The sequence below is a fragment of the Microcaecilia unicolor genome, chromosome 1 (assembly GCF_901765095.1).
Source record: "Microcaecilia unicolor chromosome 1, aMicUni1.1, whole genome shotgun sequence".
In the NCBI taxonomy this organism is placed as follows: domain Eukaryota; kingdom Metazoa; phylum Chordata; class Amphibia; order Gymnophiona; family Siphonopidae; genus Microcaecilia; species Microcaecilia unicolor.
The window spans coordinates 617,492,799-617,519,041 of NC_044031.1; the positions used below are offsets into that span (position 1 = coordinate 617,492,799).

The 26,243-nt window shown below is 42.0% G+C and overlaps 1 protein-coding gene across 1 annotated transcript in view; it reads left to right on the top strand.

Moving 5' to 3' along the window:
- Positions 1–353: 353 nt before the first annotated feature.
- LOC115460477 (UPF0598 protein C8orf82 homolog) overlaps positions 354–26,243 on the top strand; it is a 93,807-nt gene continuing 67,917 nt past the window's right edge. Inside the window, exons 1-2 of the mRNA XM_030190241.1 lie at positions 354–598; positions 11,072–11,120. Coding sequence (XP_030046101.1) covers positions 458–598; positions 11,072–11,120 — 190 coding nt within the window. The 5' untranslated portion in view covers positions 354–457. The remainder of the gene's footprint in view (positions 599–11,071; positions 11,121–26,243) is intronic.

The following is a 26,243-nucleotide window of genomic DNA, read 5'->3' on the forward strand; positions in this document are numbered from 1 at the left end:
TGTTTTTGTTTTTTTTTACTTTGTTCTCCACCTTTTAAGGCACTGTCTATCCAACAGGAACAGCATTTTGACTTTTTATAGATGGACCACGTTTAGGCAGTAGACCCTTATTTCTAATCCTACTACTACTACTTAACATTTCTAGAGCGCTACTAGGGTTACGCAGCGCTGTACAAATCCTGTGCTATTGTTTTGGCCGGGTGTACCAAAACCGCGGCAAGCCCCGCCTACTGGCTTCAGCTCATATAACGGGTTAGATAGGTTCTCTTCGACTCCAGGTTTTTGCAACCTCCTTCCCTCGTAACGTCTTTTGTTCTCAAGGTGTACACTCCACCCCTTCCGGCTCCCTGCCCTTGCCTGGTCTGGTGTTGCCAGTGACGCGCTCCCCGTAGCAACCGAGGCCGGTCAGGAAGGTTCCGGTGGGATTTTCTGCAGGTCTCCGGCGGCTCTTCACGTTATGCTACGGGTGGCTTTGCTGCTGCGGGGGTCCTGGCGCTCCCTCCTCCAGAGCCCGGTTCGGCCTTTGAGCTACGAGCAGGGCCAGAGCCCTGAGCCCAGTATTCGAGAATATTTCTATTATATCGACCACCAGGGCCAGGTGAGAAGAAGGGACAGGGAGTTGCGGCATGTGACAGTCCCGAGGTTGGGCATAACGCCCTGTTGATGACAGCAGGGGGCCACAGCTGTCAGCGCTCTCTCTCTCCAGAAAAGCACTTCGGTTCCGCACAGCTAACTTCCAGGAATGGGCAGTAGCTTTCTTAAGTATACCTGGCTAATAATTTTATATGGACTTTCCCTCCTCGAGTTTGTCCACTTCTCGTTTTAATACCACTGTCTTGGTCGTCACCACCTCCTCCCCTCCCTCCCCCCCGTCCTCTCCTTTAACCATTGATCTCCCTCCCAATCTGGTCACTACCAATCTCTTTCAGTGATGCCCTGTTCACCGCCGTACCCCCCCCCCCCCCAACTCACACATTTTAGAGCTGGAGAGTCATCGCCAACCTCTTCTAGTGATCTCTTTCCCTCATTCTGCAGCTAGAGCCTCTTCCAATCTCATCTAATGACCCCGTGTCTATGGTCATCTACCCTCATTAAGTGGCCTTCTTTCATCCTGCACTATGATCACCACTAGACTCCTTCAGTGATTCTGTGCCTCCATCCTATGGCTATAGCAATTTTCAACTTTCTTTAACCCAATCCTGGGGTTATGATCACTTCCAGCCTCTCCCAATAGCCCCTCCCCTCCTCAGTGCTGTGGCTATGGTCAGCACCAGTGACCTCCTTTCACTCATCCTGGGACTATGGTCACCTGCATCCCCCTATGATGAAATGGGGCTTTTGTCCTTATAGTCACCACCCTACTCCCGACTCCTCTGGCCATTTTGCCTCTTCTTGGGGATTTGGTTCCTTTTCCTAGTGATGGTGAATGCTCCTTTCTTTCCCAATGTGCATGAAAACACTCGAAAATCTGTAGATTATTCAACTTTCAGTTTTTCCTCAGTGGCTGTGCTCTTACTGGACCTCTCCTATGCTTCCTGTAGCATTCAGAGAGGTTATAAGTACATAAGTATTGCCATACTGGGACAGACCAAAGGTCCATCAAGTCCACCATCCTGCTTCCAACAGTGGCCAATCCAGGTCACAAATACCTGGCAAGATCCCAAAAATGTACAAAACATTTTATACTGCTTATCCTACAAATAGTGGGTTGTGCTAGTCTAATTGCATGAATGGAAATAAAGCTCAGTAAACAAAAACACTACCTAAGGTGGTACTGTTTTCTTGGACTACTACTACTTAACATTTCTAGAGTGCTACTAGGGTTATGCAGCGCTGTACAGATTAACAAAAAAGGACAGTCCCAGCTCCAAGGAGCTTACAATCTAATGGGCAAAATGTCAAGTTGGGGCAGTCTAGATTTCCTGAAAAGAGGTATGGTGGTTAGGTGCCGAAGGCGACATTGAAGAGGTGGGCTTTGAGCAAGGCTTTGAAGATGGGCAGGGAGGGGGCCTGGCGTATGGGCTCAGGGAGTGTATTCTAGGCATGGGGTGAGGCGAAGCAGAAAGGGCAGAGCCTGGAGTTGGTGGTGGTGGAGAAGGGTACTGAAAGGAGGGATTTGTCTTGAGAACGGAGGTTCCGGGTAGGAATGTAGGGGGAGATGAGGGTAGAGAGGTAAGGAGAGGCTGTTTTCTTGGACTAAACTATATTTCTTGAGTGTTACATTGTTTTCACCTCTTTGAGACTGCTTTTAAATATAAAACATATGATTTGTTTTCTAATCCTGCTTGCACCTACTATGATACTTTTGCCAAAGAATTTGTAGAAATCACTTATTTATATGTCTCAACTGGATTGTAAGATCCATGGAGAAGAGAACTGCTCTGCTTTACCTGACTGTACAGCACTGCATATGTCCATTAGCAGTATAGACATGTTTAGTAAGTAGTAGTAAAAGCTAGTGAGGAAATTATATTAGTCCAATAAAATGGGATCTTATTAGTTTTGTTGCATGGCCTTTGATACAGCAGAAATAAAAGGTCCAGAAACATAAAAATAAAAGTTGATAGTGCAAGAAAGTACTGTCTATAAACAGGAAAAATTGAAACACTGCATTTGGATCATTAAATATTTTATGTAATAATATGTTTTGTAATTATGAGATGACAAGTAGATAAAATTGCATACATTGCTTAGAGGACAAGATGAGCATGGAGTATGCTCTCAAGTTTAAGGAAACTATTATAGATGGGTACACTGAATCATTTCACTGATCTACAACAAATACATGTGCAATGTGAAATAACAATTACAGATATATTACAAATAACTGATTAAGAAGAAGAAACCAAAAGTGTTGATTGTAGAGATTTTTATACACTTTCAGGGGCATAATCGAAAGAGAAGGGCGCCCATCTTTCGACACAAATCGGGAGATAGGCGTCCTTCTCTCAGGGTTGCCCAAATCAGCATAATCGAAAGCCGATTTTGGGCGTCCCCAACTGCTTTCCGTTTCAGGCACGACTGAAGTTCATGGGGGCATGTCGGCACAGTAGCGAAGGCGGGACTGGGGTGTGATTAAGAGATGGCGTCCTCGGCCGATAATGGAAAAAAGAAAGGTGTCTCTGACGAGCACTTGGCCGACTTTACTTGGTCCATTTTTTTTCACGACCAAGCCTCAAAAAAGTGCCTGAACCGACCAGATGGCCACCAGAGGGAATCGGGGATGACCTCCCCTGACTCCTCCAGTGGTCACTAACCCCCTGCCACCCTCAAAAAAACTTTAAAAACTTTTTTTGCCAGCCTCAAATGTCATACCCAGCTCCATGACAGCAGTATGCAGGTCCCTGGAGCAGTTTTAGTGGGTGCAGTGCACTTCAGGCAGGCGGACCCAGGCCCATTCCCCCCCCTACCTGTTACACTTGTGGTGGTAAATGTGAGCCCTTCAAAACCCACCAGAAACCCACTGTACCCACATGTAGGTGCCACCTTCACCCCTTAGGGCTATGGTAGTGTTGTACAGTTGTGGGGAGTGGGTTTTTGGGGGGCTCAGCACACAAGGTAAGGGAGCTATGCACCTGGGAGCAATTTCTGAAGTCCACTGCAGTGCTCCCTAGGGTGCCCGGTTGGTGTCCTGGCATGTGAGAGGGACCAGAGCACTACAAATGCTGGCTCCTCCCACGACCAAATGGCTTGGATTTGGTCGTTTCTGAGATGGGCGTCCTCTGTTTCCATTATCGCCAAAAACTGGGGACGACCATTTCTAAGGACGGCCATCTCTAAGGTCGACCTAAATGTAGATTTGGGGACCCCAACCGTATTATCGAAACGAAAGGTGACCACCCATCTTGTTTCAATAATACGGGTTTCCCCGCCCCTTTACGGAGCCGTACTGCGAGGACGGCCCCAGGAAAACTTGGGCGCCCCGTTCAATTATGCCCCTTCACGTTATATTGAATTGAAAGAGGATCCAACCGAACAGCTTAAAACTGAGATTGCACAGGTAGTTAATTCAGTGTACAGTGCAGGGTACATTACATTAAAAGAAAGAGATTTCCTCATTGTAAAATTTCCTTTAATACCCACCATTTATAGGCTACCAAAAGTACACAAAGCATTAGAGAATCCTCCCGGTTGTCCAATTATTTTAAGTTATGGCTGTGTTTTGGAGCCACTTTCCAAATTTGTTGATTAGTTTTTATAAGACCCTTTGCCCCATCTATTGAATCATATATATGAGATTCTTCATAGATGATAAAATGGCTAGAGGAATTTGATGGAGACTTGAATGATACAATCATGGTCACACTAGATATAGACGCTCTATATACGGACATCAGTGGTATTTCTTGGTTGGCTGCCACCCGGGGTGGATCGCCGCTGTTCACCCCCCCCCCCCCCCCCCCCCCCGGGTGCAGTGTCGTCCGTCCCATTCCGGGTACAGCAGCATAAAACCCACCCTGGGTGCAATGACAACCCCCCCCCCCCCCCCCCCGTTGCAGCATCCCCCTCCCCTCGGTGCCGTGTCGTCCCTCCTGCGCATCACCTCCAAACCCCCACCCTCCAGGTGCATTCTTCTTACCTGCTGGGAGCAGCCGCGCGGCTGTCGACTCCACTGGTTCCCTGCTTCCTCTGCCCCAGAACAGGAAATAACAGCAGAGGAAGCAGGGAACCAGAGTAGCCAACAGCCACGCGGCTGCTCACTGCACCCCTCCTGCAGCGTGCACCTGGGGCGGACCACCCCCACCGCTCCGCCCTCGGTACTCCACTGACAGACATCCCTCAATTGGAAGCCCTTATAAAAAGAACAGAGATGTGATGTATTCTAAACCATTTCATATTGACTTTGGTCACAATAGCATTGACGCAAAACTATTTTGTTTTTTTGTGGAACATTCTTTCAACAAATTAGAGGTACAGGAATGGGGTCAGCTATGGCCCCAGATATTACTAATTTGTATGTGGCAGAATTCGAAAGGTGGTTTTTGTAAGATCATTCATATTCAACAGATCAAATTTTTATAAACGTTACACAGACAATATTTTTTTGTTGTGGAGAGGTGACATCAATAAATTCTGTTTCTTTGGTTGAACACAAGAAATCCTAATTTACACTGCAATATGCATTATCGTGATAGATTCCTTTCTTAGACATTTTAATTTAAAAAACTGCATATTGCGTTAAAACTACAATATACAGAAAACCTACTCATAAAAATAATTATTTACATTTCACTAGTTTTCACAATCAAACTTCAAAAGAAAACTTACCATTCTCGCAATTTTTAAGGTTGTGAAGATTATGCACAGATTTTCGTGATTTTCATGAACAATCAAGTTAGATGTCCAGTAGATTTACACACGGGGTACCCTCGGAAATGTATTGATGACTGTTTATTCAAAGCAAAAGAAAAAGACAAATGCTTCTGAGTGGCACTACTGACAAACCTAAACCTGATTTGGTATGTACAATAAAGATTTTCAAAATTTGCAGGTAATATTAGGAGAATTATCAAGAAACATTGGGAACATATGAATGTTTTCAAAAGAAACAACCAGTGGTTGCATATTCACGCAACCAGAATTTGAAAAAGTTCCCTCAGCTCTCCCAGATCCTCAGGTTATGAGACCTAGTGCAAAAGGCTTTACAGTGTGTGGGAGATGCTCCGTGTGTAGACATTGTTTTAACTATAACATCTTTTGTCATCCTTCTACAAGTAGAGTCATTCGAATACACCACTTTTCGGATTGCAACACATTGTTTGTAATATATATTATTATTTATCCTTGTAAATTACTCTATGTGAGGAAAACCAAAAGGGCAATCAAAACTTGAATAACTGAGCCTAGAAGTTACATAGGAAGAAATATACAAAGTACACCTTTAGTCACACACTGGTATGAGAAGGATAATTCAATAGATGATATAAAGTTTTTTGTGGTTAAGAAATTAGAGCTAACATGGCGAGGAGGAGATGTCAACATCAGACTTTTAGGTGAGGAACAAAGTTTGATATATACACTAAATACTTTTACACCCAATGGGTTAAATACTGAAGTTGACCTCTGTTCTTTTTTGTAGTTCTCCCATCCCATGTGCCTCCTCAGAAGTTTTGTATAGTAATTTTATGAAACACTGATCTGGTACAAATAGTATATATTGTGCATTCTTTGTCTCTCTTTTTGTTTAGGGAGAATGGACAAATATATATCTTCATCTTTAAATGCATTTTATACATTCCTTTCTCTGGTGGTTTATTAACACATAATGCAATTTGTAATATATACTTTTTAGGTAGGTTTTCAGATTTATATATAATTTTTTCTGTGTGTATTTTGCCCCATTTATGCATGTATATTAGAATACATTTCAGTGATATATTTACTCTTTTATGATACATATATTTTTTATAAAACCATTATATATGTATTTTAAGAAATAACCCCTTTTAGTTTCATATTTTATTTCAATTTTTTATTTCAGTTTTAATTTTTATGTCAACTTTTCGGTGCTGTTTTCAAGCTGACGTCAGCGTCAGCTGTTTTAAGAGTAGTGCGAGCAGATGAACTTTTCTCTACTGTTGAGAGCGGCGTTTAGCAAGCATCATTGCTGCTAGCGATGCGATTTGTTTTATACAGATGCTATTTTGTATGTTTCCTTTTAATCTTTCTTTTTAAGATACCTATTTCTGGTAAGCCCACTGTTTATCGTCAGCTTGGAGTAGTTTTTAACTTGATTTGTTATTATTGGATTTTGCTGGTCCAAGTCCGTTTTCAAAGTTACCCTCAACCTTTTGAATAGTACATAATGATTTCACTGTTTCATGTATATATGTACCAGTGCATCTTTATGACATTCATTTTTATATTTTATTTTATAGTGGGCACACACACACATCTCTCTCTCTCTCTCTCTCTCTATATATATATATATAGATAGATAGATAGATAGATAGATAGATAGATAGATAGATAGATAGATAGATAGATAGATCTGGCGTCATTGCTCTAAGTAGATATGACATCATTGTCAGTATTTCTTGAGTAGAGCATGAAGGCAGCTTTTTTTTTTTTTTTTGCTTTTTCATTGTTGGAATGAAAAGTGTTTATTAAGCCACTGACCTGTATAAATGTGTTCTGCTCTGCATAGATGCTATATTTTTTTTTATGTAAGATCTTTTTAAGAGTGATTTTCAGTTATTTGAGTCTCACCACTTAACTTTGTTTTAGTGGACAATTAATTTCTCTGTGGAGTGGAATGGGTAGACACTTGCAATCTATTGGTCATGCCGTAGCATTCTGAATTAGTTGGAGCTGGTGCAAACTCTTTTTGGTTTTGTCACGCCCCTCACCTGGTCTACAGCAGCATATCATGACAAGATGGATCTGTTCTGCATGGACAGTGATCATTTAGCTACACAGCTGAAGTAACGCCCCAGTGACATCACTGACCCGGCCTTTCTAAAGCACAAAAAACTCAAACAGAGCTCTCTGCACATGTCCCTGCCTTCCCGCCACCAATAGCCACTATATATACTGTACACTCAGCCTTCCTGCCTCAGTTTCTTTTTGTCCGTGGTATGGAATGACCCGAGTTGCTTTTTATCACATCAGTTATTTTCAATTTTTCAGTCATTGTTAGAGAATTATTTATTGGCTTTTGTTTACTATGTTGACAAAATAATAATAATATGAAAATAATAATTATATATAGTGCTCCACATCAAAGTGCTCCACTTGAGCATTGACTTTATATTCTTCAGTGGACCAAACAGTACCTGCTCTCCCCCTTGCCTCTGTGCCCGGGGATCAGGTTTCTCCAGTGCCTGCTCTCCCCCTAGCCTTAGTGCCTGGGGATCAGGTCATTCTTGATAAACTGTTGTGTTCACCCTATCCTCTTGGCTAGTGCCGCTCTTTGTATTTATGTTCCTGGTCTGCAGAATTCGTTCCTTTGTTCCTGGACACTTATCCTGGACAACTTATGACTGCTATTTTTGCAAAAGGGGGTTTTCCCCAAGTTTTGAATCAAGGGTGCTTAAAGACTTATGCAGTCAAGATTTTGGTTTCTTATTCTTAATAACTTTTGCTGTTTTAATATTTTGTCTCGCATGTTGAATATGTTGTGGGGGGTCAGGGAAATAGACTCTTTAGTGCATTTTGAATTAGATTTGAAAAGGTTCATGATATGAAGCCTTTTTTTTTTATAAAATACAAAGGTCAGCAACCCAGTTGTAGATTAAAATGCTTTTACTACACTTAACAGATTGGTGACTAGCTTCCCAAAGCTCTGCCCTCTTCATCTAGTCATTGGAAGATAATATCAATTATGTATGACTTGATTGTTGACCGTTTAATTTAAGCGTAACCATAACTCAATATATATAGCACTGTTCCTTGAAGTGAGTGTGCATGATACGAGAGTTCTCTAAGCTCTGCAGACAGGGGTGGTAAAATATAGCACCAGTCAAAATTTTATAGGAGCTACTAAATGTAGGCCTTTATGAATACTATCTTTTTTGCTTATTCTTATTTTGTCTGTATTTCAAATTTGTTTTTAAATTTTGGATAATTTTTCTTTGCTTATAGTGCTGTTAGGGGGAGGGGGAAAGTTTGTTTCTAAATTGTTATTAATAGCTTTTTTAATCAGTACATACAGTGGTATTATTTTGTCAGCCTTCTAGCCTCTGGTGCAAGTATCCCAAAAGCTAGTGTTAAGTTCAGCCATGCTATCAGCAGTCTGGTAGCATGGCTGCTGCCTGAACTATTCAATAATAGATGCAACTGTGGTGACAGTAATCCACCCCCTCCCAGCATCTCAATCAAAACCTCCCAGCATCAGATCCCTCAGCAGATTCCCCCCCCCCCCCCCTCGGTAGTCTAGTGAAATGGAACGAGTGTGGTCTCCCTCTATGTATGACTAGGTGTCAAAATGGCATTGATGATCTCTAGGTGTAGTCTTTGGTACTACCACTAGGTGTCATTGACACGATTTTGATGCCAGGAGCTAGATCAGGGTTGTCAAACCTCGATCCTCGAAGGCCGCAATCCAGTCATGTTTTCAGGATTCCCCCAATTAATATGCATGAGATCTAGTTGCATGCACTGCCTCTATTATATGCAACTAGATCTCATGCATATTCATTGGGGAAAACTCGAAAATCTGACCTGGCGAGAGCTGAGGTTGGACACCTCTGAGCTGGATAAAGTGGGTTCAGTGATTCCCAAACTTGTCCTGGAGAAACCCCAGCCAGTCAGATTTTCAGGATGTCCATAATGAATATTCATGAGTTACATTTGCATACACTGCCTCCTTGGTATGTAGATCTTATGTATTTAAGAACATTTAAGACTTTGTGTAAACATTTAGCAGTTTAAAAAGTATTTAAAAGCACACTGTTTTGTGAAGGCTTTTCTGGGAAGATGAAATTTATTGATTGGACCCAAATATGAAAATTCAGATGATGACTGATATGGTTTTATGTATTTGAGTTTTTCTTTTTAAGTTATGTATGCTTGATTGTAACTTGCTTTGGTTAAAGTAGGATATTTATTTATTTATTTATTGCATTTGTAGCCCACATTTTCCCACCTATTTGCAGGCTCAATGTGGCTTACAGAGTTTGGTTATGACATAATCATTCCATGTTATCAGATACAATTAGTATTGTACAAAGATTAGGTAAGGGAAGAGAGAAGGGAGGTGTTAGGTAGGATAGAAGGTGGACTTTAATAACTGGGTGAATTAGTGAGGTAGTTTTGTAAGGCTATGGGTTCTCTTTGTAGGCCTTGTTGAAGAGATGTGTCTTCAATGATTTGCGGAAGTTAGTTATAAATGTGGATCAATTAATCTATCTCATGTATATTCAGAAAATCTGACTGGCTGGGACTCCCCCAAGGACAGGTTTGGGAACCTCTCTCTTAGAATAAGGAACAATAATAATCTTTTAAAATCCAAGTTTTCAACTGTTTACAAAAAGTCATATAATCATGCAAATTCTTTAAGTCTGCAGGATGCTTGTTCCAAAGTCCTAGGACTGTGCCAGAAAAACACTGTACTTGTGTTCTTACTAACCTAAATTCTTTAGCTGATGGGAGGTCTAAATTCTGTATATCCTTAGAGCGCAATTCTCTCTTTGGGATATGAATTTTTAAACAGCTTCCTGAATAGGCTGAGCCAAGCCATGAATAGCTTTAAACACTATCCCCCTAATTCTGTAAAACTTAGCACCTAAATGAAAGCACTATTTGTGCACCAAAATGATAGAATATTATCAGTTATGCATTGTGAATGTTACATTCATGTGCACAAGTGTGATGGGTAAGCTCAGTGGTATCTAGAATGTGAGCGTGCAGGGTGCATAGTGTCTCACATTCATAGGTAGATGCACACTCGTACCTTATAGAAGTTATATTCTAAAGAGCAATATTTATACACACAAATTTATGCCCACCTTTTATAGGGCCTGAGTGATAGTGGGCAAATGCCGGCTTGCACTCTATTCTATCATGGAATCTGGCCACCCCAAAACTTATAGAATTTATGCTCAGCACAGTTCATTTGAGCAAACTTTATAGACTTGCCCCCTATACTCAAAACCTTAAACAAGAGGTGTTTGTTTTGGGGGGGGGGGGGCTGGGAGATGTGTCAGAGTGTGCTGGGGGGTTAGAAGGAGGGAGTGCTTACACTAGGTAGGATCAGATGGGAGGGGGAACTGTGCTAGGGAAGGTTCGGGAGGCTGCACCTCTGCCACTGTTGCTTCATCTATGCTTGGACAGTGTGGACAGCACTGAGGCTGCCACTTTGCATGCACCAGCAGGTAGCACAGGTGCACCCACGCTGTCTTCAGGTGCATGTATTGCGGTTGCCCATGTGGTAAATGTCTCCCTGTCTTGGGCATGGTGCATGGGCTTTGCATTTAGCAAACCTTAACTTTGGCAGTGAAAGGGCCCCTAAGTGTCTCATGATTGCGATCATAAAACAAACCAATGAAGCACTGTATCTTTGGTAGCTGAGCTGCCTTTCATCTTCAGACTTCTATGACACATTAACCTCACCTCATGTCTTGTTTCTCAGCTTTTTCTGGACGATGCTCGAGTGAAGAATTTCATCACCTGCTTCAAAGGTATTTGCTATGTTTACTGCTCAATAGAACCAATCGAGTATCAATGTCAGCTGTGGCCCTGCAGCCCCTAATGTGATTCTTTTCTGCATGCTTTAAGCTTGGATGTGAAATTACTTAATTGTGTTCTGTTTCATCAGGGCTGTGCTGATGCAGTAAGCAAGGTAAGCGCCGCAGGGGGGCGCTTGCCTTCGAGGGGCGCCACTGCCCTGCTGTCTGTCTGCTCACTTGCAAAATCTTTCACCTGAACTTGTGATTCTCCTATCTCCACTGCCCGCCCCTTTTCATGCAAAGGAGCAGTATTAATTGAGGCAGGCATGCTCTTCAAGTTATGTGAGAATACAACCAGATTGCTATTTATGCTTCGGTTTGGGGCTAGCTCCTCAGTCAGGGTGAGTTTCAGAGCTTGAAACAGCATTCAAATTAAAGAGAACCTGAAATTTTAAAAGTGCTAAAAATAAGTTTTAAAAGTATTTGCCTTAAATCTAATTGCAGAATTCAGGTGCTGGGAGTCTGTACTTGGTTGTCATATGCTCAGATTTGTTTAAATCATATGCAAATTAGTCCCGTGTTTTTCACTAAACATTCCCATGAGTGTCTGTATGTTAATCTGCATTCAAATAGAGCTCTCTGATTGGATGATCAGCTTCTGTTAAGAAATCTGCCCGGGAAGTGAACAGAGTGAGAGCTGTCCTTTGCCAAGAGAGACATCCAGCTGTGACTTCCTGTGTTTGTTGACTGAAGTTATAAAAGAGTGCCTGATTGTGGTAAATGAGAAAATATAAGTGAAAAGAGATTGGTGGCGATTGAAGTTTCTCTAGTGAGAAAAGGATCTGAATATTTCAGGATTACTTGAAGTTTATGAAGAATAGAAAAGGGTGAATTTCAGTTTAAGAGTGTTTAAATCCTATAAGCTATATAAAGGCTAGGTAGATTTAAGTGACTGTAAGCAAGGAAACCTTAATATTTGATCTGAAATAAATATTTGATCTGAGATAGTTGATCAGAGATAAATGTTTGATCTGAATTATATCCTTTGGTGCAAAGGAGATTAGAATGCAATAGAGTATTTCTTTCTGTTTACCAGTACAGTCAAATAATTCCATTCCACTTAAATAATTTTTTGTTATATATATGAGGGAGTAGTATCTGGATTTATTGTAAATCAAATTGATTCCATTCACAGGAATTCATATTCACCTTCATGCATTCATCCGATATTATCTTTTAAGGATGAAGTTTTATTTTATGTTCACTCTGTCTCTTGTGAGCTGAGTGCAGTTAGTTTCCTCGGCTGGCACGACTACATATTAGAGGTATTTTGATACTGTGTGAAGTGTTACCACAGACGGGTGACATATATAAAACATTCTCCTTGGATAGGATGTGATATGTGAAAATACATTTTGCTTTAATGAAATTGCTAAACTTTAGAGTCAGAGACTTATCAATGAGGGATACATACAGTGCTATTTTTTCCTGAGGTCCGGCTTACTTGCCTGCTCCCTTCTGTTCCTGCTCTGCTGGATGGGGGGGGGGGGGGGGGGGGCGCCAACCGATAGTCTGCAGGGGGGCACCAGAGACCCTAGGCACGGCCCTGTGTTTCATAGTATTGCAGAGGGCTCTGGGTAACGGGATACTGCTTTGGAATTGCCCTTTCACAACACTTATACAAAATAACAAAAACCAAACAGGGCTCTTCTCTTGAAATGGGGATTTATTTTAAACCATATAAACCAATTACACTGTCTCTCTCTCTCTCTCTCTCTATCCCATGTGCACATTCTTCAAGCTGTGACTGGCTTATGGAGTCACCACAAGCGTGACAGTTTTCATGGTAGGCCCTAGACAGGGTGACATTGGCAGTAGCTTGGCCAAGGCCACAAGAGGCCACTGTGGAATTTTGATCTTGGGCCTAAACCAGTTACTTTGGCTTATGAATTATGGCTAGATGATAAAGACAACAGAGACGCATAATAAGAATTTTTGGTGATATAGTTCGTTAAATTCTTGTGTGTGTGCCGTATTGAGAGATTACCTTTACTAGTCATATTGCCTGTCCTCTGTTATGGATCTTATTAAAGGTTCAGTCTCCTTGGCACACTTTGCACAGTCATTATCTGCAGAGCAGACATTCACAACATCCAGGGAAGGAATTATGGTCATTGTTTCAGGTTGTTAATAACTATAATGATGTCATGATTTGTATAACACATACAAAATGAATGTGGTCCTTAAAAGAGAGAAATTTGTAAAAACGTATTTATTCGATAAATATTTGATTAATGATTAGTTTTCTAAGAGCCCTCTTTACTAAGGTATGCTAGCGAACCTATAACGCAGCTTAGTAAACAGGGACCTTAATTTGAACATCCATACTGTTTTTAATTATTATAATTATTTATTCTTTTTTGTTTTAGACCTTAATGTACACTGCTTTGGACCTTTTTATGGATTAAGGGCTAGATTCTATATATGATGCCTAAAAAATTGCCACCAAAAATAAATACTCCTAGGCGTATTCTATAAAGTACATCTAAATTTAGGCGTACTTTATAGAATACACCTAAATTTCCACGCAGTGTATAGAATACGCCGAGTGCCCGAGCACATGACTAAATTTAGTCGTGGGCAGTTATGTCAAGTAAAACATGGTGTAAATGCTGACGCCTAACTTAGGTGCGGACCGGGTGTGTTCGATAACAATGTGCATAGATTTTAAAAATGCCCATGACCCGCCCATTCCACACCCATGGCCACACACCCTTTTCAACTATGTGATTTAGAATTTACATGCATCGTTATAGAATACACTTAGTTCTTCACGTAAATTCTAATTAATTCCAATTTGTGTTAATTGCTTAATTGGCAATTATCGGTGCTGGTTGACTTGTTAACTAATTAAGTTGCTCGCGCAAATCCAGAATAAGACCAGATTTGCATGTGCAACTTAAGTTGCTCTTTATAGAATCCAGGGATAAGTGGGTTATAAGAGTGAAGGTTAGATTAGATTAGATTTTTTCTGTGTAAAGCGTGTTTTTCACATAAAAATGGTTCTTATAAAATTGTTTAGCTGAATGTGCATACATGTTGACAAGATGGTGCGTATTTGTGCTTGCACCTAATGCAAGCACTCCTAAGGGGTAGTTTGGGCAGAGCTGCATAGCACATGCATGTTTATAAAATGTGCAGATATGTCAGAGGAAAAGCAGCTGTGCTGGCTGGATCAGTGCTGATCAAATCCAGGGCCCACATCTGGTTTTCAAGTTAATAAAAAAAGAGGCAAATACATTCATGAATATTCATTTCAGTTTTTTGAACAGCAAGCTTACTGGGGGCGTCTGGGGGATGAGCGGATTTGATAAAGACCACTGTCCTAATGTATTTTCACTAAAGGAACAAGATAACAAAAAGCTTTTGTTCTGATTATTCTATATAAAATCCATTTGCTTTTGCTTGGAAAAATCCTACTGTTTTGAAAACTCTGTAATTAAATGGTGTGCTTTGTTTTCACAGTGTTTAATGCTGGAGTTTTGACTGGCAGCTCCCTGTGTGCTCCTGGCCTTTTTTCTGTAAGCTGATGTAGTTCTGGAGAGGCATATTATACTTATGGTTCCCAGGAATTACCTATGTTGCATAGAGAACAATCAGGGTAGCTGGGTATAGTTTGCCATCCTCCTTAATTCCTTGGACCTGGCCTGTGTTAGCTTTACTTCTTACTACAACTGTACCACAATGCACTTATGGAACGCACTACCTACAGACCTGAAAACAATCGACAAAATAACTAACTTTCGCAAATCTCTGAAGACATATTTCTTCAACAAGGCCTACAAAGAGAACCTATAACTTCACTAATCCACTTCACCAACCCACCCAGCTTTGAAAGTTCACCTTCTATACTCAACCCTAATCACCCCCTTCCTTCCTTCTTTCTTCCCTTACTTAATCTCTGCACATCACTAATTGTATCTGATATCCTGGAATGACAATGTCATAACAAAACTATGTAAGCCACATTAAGCCTGCAAATAGGTGGGAAAATGTGGGCTACAAATGCAATAAATAAATAATTATCAGTTGGTTATCCTCTAGAACTACTCAGTTTTCAAGCACCCTTGCTAGATGTCTTACAAGTTATCCCAGGGCTGGTGTTGGACGTACTGGGCAAAGGCAGAAATTTGGAAGGGGGCCCAGAGTCTGCCAACAGAATGCGCCTTCTTCAGCTTTGGTCAGGCTTTGGGACCCCCTGTGGCATGGGGGCCTTGGGCAATTGTCCTGTTTGCATCTCTCCTTCGTTTATGAGGCTAAAAAGATGAATCTCCAAATGGATCTCCTTAGAGTGTCTTACTGATCCCAAGTAATATCAAAACCAAGATCTTTTTCTAGATACCCACAAAATTCTGCTGAAGGTCATCAAACCTCAACACTGATCACTTAATTGTACTTCATTTAAGGTAGATGTTTGTTTCATTGTCTGAGGTTTAATAAAAGTCATTGGTTTGTTGAGGGGTCAAAAGATGCTTTATTGTAAGAAAGCAAATTTAAAGTATCTGGCAGGATGCATGTACAGAATAAAAAGAAGTCATACAGACATGCAGATGTTTATGCAGGCAATTCGATCTGATGGGCCACTCCTAGGGCAATGGAGGTTGGATGTTAATGAGAACTATTTCTATAAAACTGAACTAGCAGCTGAATCTGTCTGGCAGGCTGCAAGCACAGTAATGATGAAAAGTCCAAGTGGGAATGCAGGTGTAGCTGTGTTATAAATAGCTCCCAGATAACCTGAGAACCTATGCAAAAAGAACTTATAAAAGCAAATTGGTGAAACAAGTCTTAATTAATTTATTATTTCAAAAATACACTTTTGCAAGAATTGGTGTCTCTGAGAGCAAGTAGGCACACCCTTCCTTCATTTTTACAGTTTATATATTCTTTCTCTGTGGTTACATTAGGTGTCTGCTGCTAAGTTTCTCATTGGATATTGATCACATTTACCCCCCTATTACATGAGAGTTGGCTATCATATGTAAGTCCCTTCTGAAATTTTTCCATAGACAGAGCCTCTATTCATTGTTTTTTCTTCTGCTCGGTTTACATTTTCTTATCTTCAAACCTTCATGCGAAAACTCTGCATTAGTAGTTTCATACATGGTATGCTTCACCTCCCCCCCCCCCAACCCCCCTTTCTTCTGTTCCCTTTGTTCATAGTTTCACAGTTTCATGGTCTCATGCCTGGCTACATTTTTATTTCAGCTCTAAGGCCTATCCTTTAAACTTTCATACATCTCTGTCTTAGCAGTTTGGGCTTACTTCTTTCTCCCCCTGTCTCAGCATTCCTTATCAATTTGCACACGTCTCTTTAAACTAACACAGTTTCTTTGTTAGTAATTTAGAAAACCATAATGTGGTCTGTTAGAAAGGGCCTACACAAATATAGTTATACCCTTACCCCTGAAGAGTTCATTTCTACCAGGGCATAAGCTATATATTCTATCTTCTGAAATGCGGGGCACCTGGGGAAAGGAAGAAGCTTTATGGATCATCCTGGAAAGGGAAGATGGAACCTGTATCCACACAGTGGTTATCTACAGACCTCCGGCACAAATAGAGAAGCTAGACAAGGATCTGATAGAGGATATTCAAAAGATTGGTATGAAAGGGGAGGTGCTACTGTTGGGAGATTTCAGCTTGTCTGATGTGGATTGGAACGTCCCGTCTGCAGAATCAGAAAGAAGTAGGGAGATTGTGGACGCCTGTCAAAGTGCCTTGCTCAGACAAATGGTGACGGAACCCACGAGGGAAGGGTCGATGCTGGATCTAGTGCTCACGAATGGAGGAAGTGTTTCTAATATCCGGGTGGATGCCCACCTATGTAATAGTGATCATCACACCATATGGTTTGATATATGGGCGAAAGCACAGTGTGGATGCACAAAACTAGAAGTACTGGATTTCAGACATACTGATTTTGATAAAATGGTGGAATACCTGAAAAAGGAGCTGTTGAACTGGGAAGGCGTAGGAGAAGTGGAACATCTGTGGTCAAAGCTGAAGGCTGCTATAAATATGGCGACTGATCTTTACGCGAGAAAGTAAACAAAACCAAGAGAAACAGGAAGCCTATATGGTTTTCCAACCAAGTAGCTGAAAAAAAATAAGAGCAAAAGAGGCTTTGTTTAAGAAATATAAAATAACACAACAAGAGGATCACGGTAAAGATTATCAGATTAAACTCAAAGAAGCAAAGAGGGAAATACGGCTCGCGAAAGGGTGAGTGGAAGAAAAAATGGATAAAGATGTAAAGAGAGGTGACAAGACCTTTTCAGATATATTGGCGAAAGGAGAAAAGATAGGAATGGAATTGTGAGACTGAAAAATAATGAGAATGGTTATGTGGAGAGTGAGGAGGATAAAGCGAATGTGCTAAACAATTACTTCTCTTCAGTGTTCACGGAGGAAAATCCTGGTGAAGGACCGCGGTTGGCTGCTGAAGGAATATTTGGGAATGGAGTGGATACTGCGCCGTTTACGGAAGAGTTTATAAACAGCTTGAGAATCTGAAGTTGGACAAAGCTATGGGGCCGGACGAGATACATCCCAGGATACTGAGGGAGCTCAGGGAGGACCTGGCGAGACCTCTTAAAGATTTATTTAATAGATTTTTAGAGACGGGAGGGGTTCCGCGAGATTGGAGACGAGCAGATGTGGTCCCTCTTCACAAAAGTGGAGACAGGTAAGTCGCACGTCGGTGGTAAGAAAAGTAATGGAGTCGCTGCTGAAAGAAAGGATAGCTAACTTTCTAGAAGACAACGGGTTACAGGACCTGAGGCAACATGGCTTTACCAAAGGAAAATCCTGCCAAACGAATCTCATTAACTTCTTTGACTGGGTGACAAAAGAAATGGATGAAGGCCATGCACTAGATGTAATCTACTTGGATTTCAGCAAAGCCTTTGATAGGGTCCCCCACAGAAGACTCATGAATAAGCTGAAAGGGCTGAACTTAAGACTGAAAGTAGTGAACTGGATAAGAAACTGGTTGACCGACAGGTGGCAGAGGGTGGTGGTAAATGGAATCCGCTCGGAGGAAAGGATGGTGAGCAGTGGGGTTCCTCAGGGGTCGGTGCTGGGGCCCATTTTGTTTAATATATTTGTGAGAGATATTGCTGAAGGGTTGGAAGGAAAGGTTTGCCTTTTTGCGAATGACACGGAGATGTCAAATAGAGTGGATACCCTGGAGGGAGTAGAAACGATGAGAAGGGATCTACGAAAGTTAGAAGAATGGTCGAGGGTCTGGCAGTTAAAATTTGGTTGGTTTGGAGAGTGGCTAGGCTCCATCACAGTTTGCATAACGTTCCCCTGAGGACGCAAATGCGAAACATTCCGAGCATGTAGGGAACCAGGAACAGCTTCTACTGAGAGAAAGCCGGATTTCAGTCCCGAGTTTAGGGAGTAGTTCTACACTACAGTTCTGGTTTTAATTACACTGCGGATGGGGATCCCCACAGGACATGGACACATCTGAGCACAACCACTACTCCGGGATGAGCTAAGTAGCAGTACTTGTCCTTTATACTTTTGAACAGCTGTTGCATGTAATTGATATATGAAGCATAAGTTCCATACTTTGTGCAGTAATAAATAGGTAGGGAGGTGGTGTGCAATGATGTTTTAAAGGGGCTATGGCAGTATGTACTGCAAGTGAGTCCTGTGGATGTAACCCCCTCCACTGAGCACTATCAGCATATTTAAAATTATAAAAAAAAGTATTGGTGTTTCACAATGCACTATTTTAGGTTTGATAGGTTTCTTGATATACTACTTAGAAACAAGTTGACAGAAACCGGACTATATTTAGCTGCCCCAGAAAAGTGTACTAAGTTAAAATTTAATGCTAAGAAGTGTAGAGTGATGCATTTGGTGTGTAGAAACCCAAAAGAGAGATACCGAATAGGAGGGGAGAGATTAGCAAGCTTGACTCAGGATGGGGTGTTGGTGTCAGAGGATATGTGTCACACTAGTCAGGAAATCTGTCACACTGGTCAGGAACAGTGAGCCCTTGGGTCGCTACCATTAACCGGCAGCGGCAGGAGAACCACCCAAACAGGCAGCAAGGCGGACCACAGTCAGACAGGCACAGGCCGGACTGGAGCAGCTGGACTGGAACAGAAGCAATAAGCAGTAAGCAAGAGAATAGTCCACGAATCAAGCAGAGTCTTACTGGCAGGCAGCAAAGCAGAATAAACCAGGAAACAAGCAGGGTCTTGGCAGGCAGCAAGCAGTAGAATAAAACAGGAAACAAGCAGGGTCTTGGGCAGGCAGCGAGCAGTAGAATAAACCAGGAAGCAAGCAGGGTCTTGGGCAGGCAGCGAGCAGTAGAATAAACCAGGAACCAAGCAGGGTCTTGGGCGGGCAGCAAACAGAAGAATACTCCAACAAACAGGCAGGGTCAAAAGCAGGATAAGGAGTAACAGAGTAGCACTACAACAACACTCACTGACGAGAAGCTCATCAGATGACCTCTGTTGCAAAGGCAAACTAGAAAGTTTCCAGGTGGTTAATAAAGGCAAAATACCAGGGAGGTCACCAGATAAGGGTGCTGCTTAGTTCCAAAAATCCCAAGACAGGCTAGAAGATCCAGGCCGGACCAGAATGATTTCTGGAACATGGGAAACAACAAGCAGATAGTCCATCGCAGCCACCAGGTCTGACCACCAGGTGGCGAAATGAATGAGAGCATGAAACATGGGCACAATCGTGACAATATGAAGATGAAGAAACAATGTGACAAGGCGACAGCCGTGGCTAGAAGGATGCTAGGCTGCATAGAGAGGGGTATAACCAGCAGAAGAAAGGAGGTGTTGATGCCCCTCAACAAGTTGTTGGTGAGGCCCCACTTTGAGTATTGTGTTCAGTTTTGGAGGCCGTATCTGGCTAAAGATGTAAAAAGACTGAAAGTGGTGCAAAGAAAAGCTACAAAAATGGTATGGGATTTGCATTGCAAAACGTACGAGGAGAGACTTGCTGACCTGAACAGGTATACCTTGGAGAAACAGGGGTGACATGATACAGACGTTCAAATATTTGAAAGGTATTAATCCGCATATGAACCTTTTCTGGAGACAGGAAGATGGTAGAACTAGAGGACATGAATTGAGGTTGAAGGGGGGCAGACTCAGGAGTAATGTCAGGAAGTATTTTTTCACGGAGAGGGTGGTGGATACGTGGAATGCCCTCCCGCAGGAGGTGGTGGAGATGAAAATGGTAATGGACTTCAAACATGCGTGGGATAAACACAAAGGAATCCTGTTTAGAAGGAATGGATCTATGGAATCTTAGCGGACATTGGGTGGCGACACCAGTGCAAGGCGGGCTTCTACGGTCTGTGCCCTGAAAAAGGCAAGGACAAATCAAACTCTGATATATGTATAAAGTGTTACATACCATGTAAAATGAGTTTATCTTGTTGGGCAGACTGGATGGACCGTTCAGGTCTTTATCTGCTGTCATTTACTATGTTACTATGTGAAAAAGCTATATTTTTACACATTTCTCACAGCTGGTTCTGTCTAGCAGGCTGGCTGTTCAGGTGACTGTCATGTTCGTACTGGTCTTTATTAGAAAGATTTGTGGATATTCCTGAATAATAGATCGTTTCAGGATTTGGTTACTACTCGTAGTTCTCTGATATACCATTTAGAATGTAGAGGGCCTCAGGGCTCTGCACTCTCCCCAATTTTGTTTAACTTTGATACAGAGTTTTGGACTTAATGCTTATTGTTACACTGACGATATTTTGGTTATTGTAATAGTTTCTCCCCAAGCCTTGGATATATCTAGGTTACAATATGATGTAAATGCTACATTAAATTGGTTGGGGGCCCATCATTTAGTGGAAAAAAATCAAGACCTGATAGATTACTGGACATCTTGAGTGCCTAGATGTAGTACCTATTTTACTTGGGAGAGCAATTAAACCTGTGCCATATTTCAGATATTTAGGAGTTCTTATCAATTCTAAGTTGACATTCAAGAACCAGATCAATAAGATTGTGAAAGAAGGTTTCATAGTATTACAGAGATTATGTTCACTAAAACATTTGTTCAGTGACTCAGCATTGCATACGTTACTGCATGCACTTATTTCACGATTTGACTACAGTAATGTCATTTAAAGCCTTTTAAGGTGTAATCTAAAAAGACTGCAAACTTTACAAAATGCAGCGATTAGATTATTAGGTAACAAAAATAAATTTGATCATGTTACCCCATTATTCATACATTATCATTAGTTGCCCATTACTTACAGAATTCACTAAGGTATTGGTTTTGGCTCATAAGGCCTTTTATGAAATACAGCCACCATATTTAAACACACTAGGGGTACTTCGACCAGTACAAGATTTCAGAATTGTGGCCCCTGTCTTAAATAGAATAAGATGGGAGAGAACAACAGAGCGAGCCTTTTACTGTAGGTCCCACATCTTAGGATTAGGTTACCAAAGGATTTGAGAGTGGAGTCTAGTTTAAAAAGATTTTTAAAACTTCACTCAAAACTTATTTCTTCTGTCAAGCATTTAATCTACCTGAGGGAACGGAATGGGAGGATTTACTGAGTAATTGCAATTTGAGAAAGCCCAACTCTCCCTTTATGCTTGAATGTAGGTCTGTCCTGTGAAATAATAGCGTTCCTTTCTTTTAATTGTATTTTGTTAACCGCCTAGATCTAGCAAATTCAGTTGGCATGTAAAGCTTTTTATAAACATAAGACAGTAGGGTTGCTGGGTGCAGAATGAGGGATCCTTTATGCTTTTCTTTCTGATATGGTAGAGTACAAATGCACAAGAGAAACTGACCTGGATGAAAGTTAGTCTTACACAAAGTCATGCTCCGTGGCTGGCAGCTGCAATATATTCTTACCAGAGTGGAGAGGAATAAGTGGGGAAACAGATGGACCAGTTAACAGACATGTGGCTGAATGGACCAGTTAACAGACAGGTGGTTGAAGTAAGGCTTGTGATGCAAAGATCCAGCAGGCTGGAATTGGGAACATCAGGAACTATTTTTTCACAGGAAGAGTTCTGGATGCTTGGAATGCCCTCCAGACATGGTTAGTGGAAGCTAAATTGGTAATGGACCAACAATGGATGTGATAAACATGGAAGATCCTTAATTCTAGAAAGTGAAGGGATCGCAGAATATCTGCAGGGACTGACTATGCTTGATACCGACATGTTGGTGAGGAGGGAGAGGCTGCATGTTTTAGACAGTGGATTCACTAATTTTGGTCACTGTGTATATTATAAGAAAACTCTTGTCACATGGTGTTTGCTGATCGGTTGGCTGTTCTTTTGTTCTCTCTGTGGATTAACTTGCATACATAAAGGAATTATTCAAGCCTATCAGCTGCTTCTCAGAGAAAGTTGATTGTGACCCCTGAGGCAGGCGCTTTGGCGCCGAAACACAGACCGTGTCGGGTCCTTGATATTGATATGAATATTCTGAATAAACTGGTTTTTGATATTATCTCCCTATTGATTTGCACATTTGTCAGCCTCTACTTTTGCTGTTTTGCTTTGACTTTCCGTGGAGGCTCCTCCTGTCTTCTTGGATTTGTACAACAGGTTTTACCAACTTACATTGTACTAATAGTATATTAAAATGGCCAAATGTCAGTGTAATGCACAGTTAGAAATAGGCCCGTTCATCGTAGTAATAGCAATTATCTGATAGCGTGTTAGTATTGCACATTAAACAGAAATATGCTCACACTGGCAGCACAATACAATGAAACATCTACACAAGCAGCAGCGAAGACATATATTAAGGCCAGAGCATTGGGATAAATAAAAGTGGTTGGCTAGATTGAAGGAAAATTGGATGGAGAGTTGGTGTGTAATTGGTCTCAGTTGGGGGGGGGGGGTGTGGCAGGCTAGTCCAGATATGGCGTGTGTGAGCACAGCCATTAAAAGCTGGAGAGGGGAGCCAGGCTTTCGCCTGCTTCCTGAAGCAGAGATAGTCTTAATGATGCGTAGTTCCGCCAGAGAGAGTTCCAGAGTACGGGGACTGCTCCTGAGAAGGGTCACTGGTGTTCTGATAAGATGTGACCTCGTTTGGTGAGGGTACGTTTAGAGTTCTTCCATTTTTCCTTCCCTCATTGGCATCTCTTTTCAGTCCTCTGTAGCTTTACTCACATATTATCGCTCATACAAACCTTTCTCCTTTACATTTTCTATTCTCAAACCTTTCCAATTCTTTTATTTATCTGCAGTTCCCTGCATGACCTCTTCCTATTCTTCCATTTCCACAATGTCCATCACTGGACCTTTTCTGTTCTTACCCTTTTTGCTTTTTAGAGCTCTCAGGTTCTCTCAGTGTCTCTTGGTGTTGTGAGATACTGAGAACATAGCCCACATACTTGTCTGGACCTGATCATTAGACAGTGGTGAATTTTCTATGACATGCTTAATTAGGTATGATAGCAAGCTAATTGGGAAACTCTGCATTACAGGAAACGTGGGCAAGGAGCCCAGCCCACAGAAACAGTAGTGTAGCATGGGGGCCAGGACTGGAAATTCAGATGTGAAGAAACTCTGTCAAAAGGAAAAGTAAAGTTGGGTCATTTGAGCTACTACTACTACTACTTAACATTTCTAGAGTGCTACTCATGGCACTCCTGTGTCCCAGCCCCTCGGTAATAGGAAGCCTGGTTGAAGAGAGCGAGGCTGCAGTAAGGCAGTGAGTGCATGCATCAGCTCAAAGACTCTGTACTTACTTTTCCTTTTAATGTGGTGTAGTTCCGTAGATCATTGGTGATCCAGAGGAAGGGAATTAGAGAGGGGGTTGCTGGTTGATGGGAAAATCTGTTGGTATGATATATCAGGAAACAGCCACAATAATAAAATAAAGGAATTCACCATCAAAAGACACTATGAAACAAGCACAAGGTGAAATAGGACTACACAGGAACAGAGAGGGGATGCAAAATTGCTGGAGGCAGGTTCCTGTGCACAACATTGATTTTTTTCATAGTAACAAAGCTTAGAAAAAGTCAATTTGAGCAAGCCAAGACGCGTACCGTGGCTGAAGAAGCAGTTTAGGAGAGACTGTTCTGATTTTTATTCAGTTGCTTCTTATTTTTTTTATATGGCATTGATGGTGAATTTTGTCACAGAGGAGCTCCTTGATTTGAGGAGCCTGTCATGTCCCCTACCTCAACGCAAGTGGCGTCCTTGGGCAGTGCGGGGTCCCCGTCGACACGCACACTTGACTGGCACAGCCCTGAGCCATGCGTGTGTAGTTCTTCTCTGGCTGCAGGCTCCTTGATTGCTTTGCTTCCGTGCACCTGGGTCTGCTCTCTCTCTGCCTGACTTCCAGGCTCCTTGATTGCTTTGCTTCCACGCACCTGAGTCTGCTCTCTCTCTGCCTGGCTTCCCCTGCTTCTCTCCTATTGGTCTTCCGGTTCCTCCTTCCCCTGCTCTTGTCCTATGGCTGTGCTCCTTCTCCCTGCTGGTCCCTGCTGATGTCAGACGCCAGCACTTTATCAGCTGAGCTCTTCCTGGACTCCATGCTTCGGCTTCTACTTTGGTAGGGTGTTACTTGCTCAGTAGTGTGCTTCTTCTCTACTTTGTCCCTCGTTGCTGACTTTGCCTGTGCCTGGATTACTGTCTTGCCTACTGACTTTGCTTGTACCTGGATTACTCTCTTGCCTGCTGCCTGCCTACTAACTTTGTGTGTACCTGGATTACTCTCTTGACCTGCTGCTTGCCTATTGACTTTACCTGTGCCTGGATTACTCTCTTGCCTGTTGTTTGCCTATTGACATTGCCTATACCTGGATCACTCCCCTGCCTGCTTCCTGCCTGTTGACATTGTCTGTTCCTGGATTACTCCCTTGCGTGCTGCCTGCCTATTGACTTTGCCTGTACAAGGATAACTCTCTTGGCTGCTGCCTGTCTAGCCGTTACGTTCACCACCTCGCTCCCTGCTCCGTCTCGTAAGTCCTGCAGGCTGCCTGCACCTAGGGGCTCAACCTCTGGGGAACGGCGGTCAGCGCAGCTGAAACCCGGGGTTGTCCGGCTGCCAAGCGGAACCTGGTCCAAGTACCGGGCTCGGCAGCACTCTACTTGGTACAAGAACTCACAAGTCTGACAGAGTCTCAGTTCACTTTGAAGTGGTATCTTCCAATATTCAAAGGTTTCATTTGCCATGGGAAAAGATGTATGGAATAACAAGAGATGGTGCTCCAGCAACATTAGGAGGTCAAATGGGCTGCCAGTAAAAGTTTGAAGAAAGTTTCAGAAAACAGTGTTCAGTTATATTGTATGATTCACCATGAATTATTGTGTGCAAAAGTGATCAAACTGTGAAAATGAAGAGTGATTGTAATGAAGACAGTTAATTATATTTGACTGAATCACAGGTAGTTTAGGAATTTCCACACTGAAGTAGATGCAGAATATGCTGATACGATCTGTTATTCAAAACACAAACAGGAAAAACCTCTACGTCAGAAAGACCAAACAGAAAAAAGTAGAGGCTGATCAAAGGACGAATCCACCACTGGAGATGTTATGGAGAAACACTTTATTGATGCAAATATTAAGGGACCCGACACGGTCTGTGTTTTGGCGTATCGCCTATATCAGGGGTCACATCAGATGGGGAATTAACCTGGTCAGAGAGAAGCTCATTAAGGGCACAGCTCTAGGCTGTGTCCTGGAAACAATGGTTCAAACTTATGAGAAACGTATGAACTGCTATGGACTTAAAATGCAAGCTGGGCTAGGGAAGAAAAGAAAAACCCTCCCTGTGCAGTGTTTGCATTAATTTTGTGGGTTTTTTTCCTTTGAATCCTCAAGCACATGTCAGGGGGACTTGTGCTGTGTTTTGAACTGTGCTTATGGAATCTAAAGTTTGTGCTGAATAAAAGCTCTTCATGTTTTGGAACCTGGTGGCTGTGTGAGCTTCTGAGCTGGAAAGTTGGAAATCCTGGACCAGAGTGGAATCTGGATCAGGGGAATTTTTCCTGACCTCTTCCAAGGAAAGTGTAAGAGGGAGCAGACCTGATGATACAGACCGTTCCACGACCTGGTGTGACATTGCAATATTCAAGATATA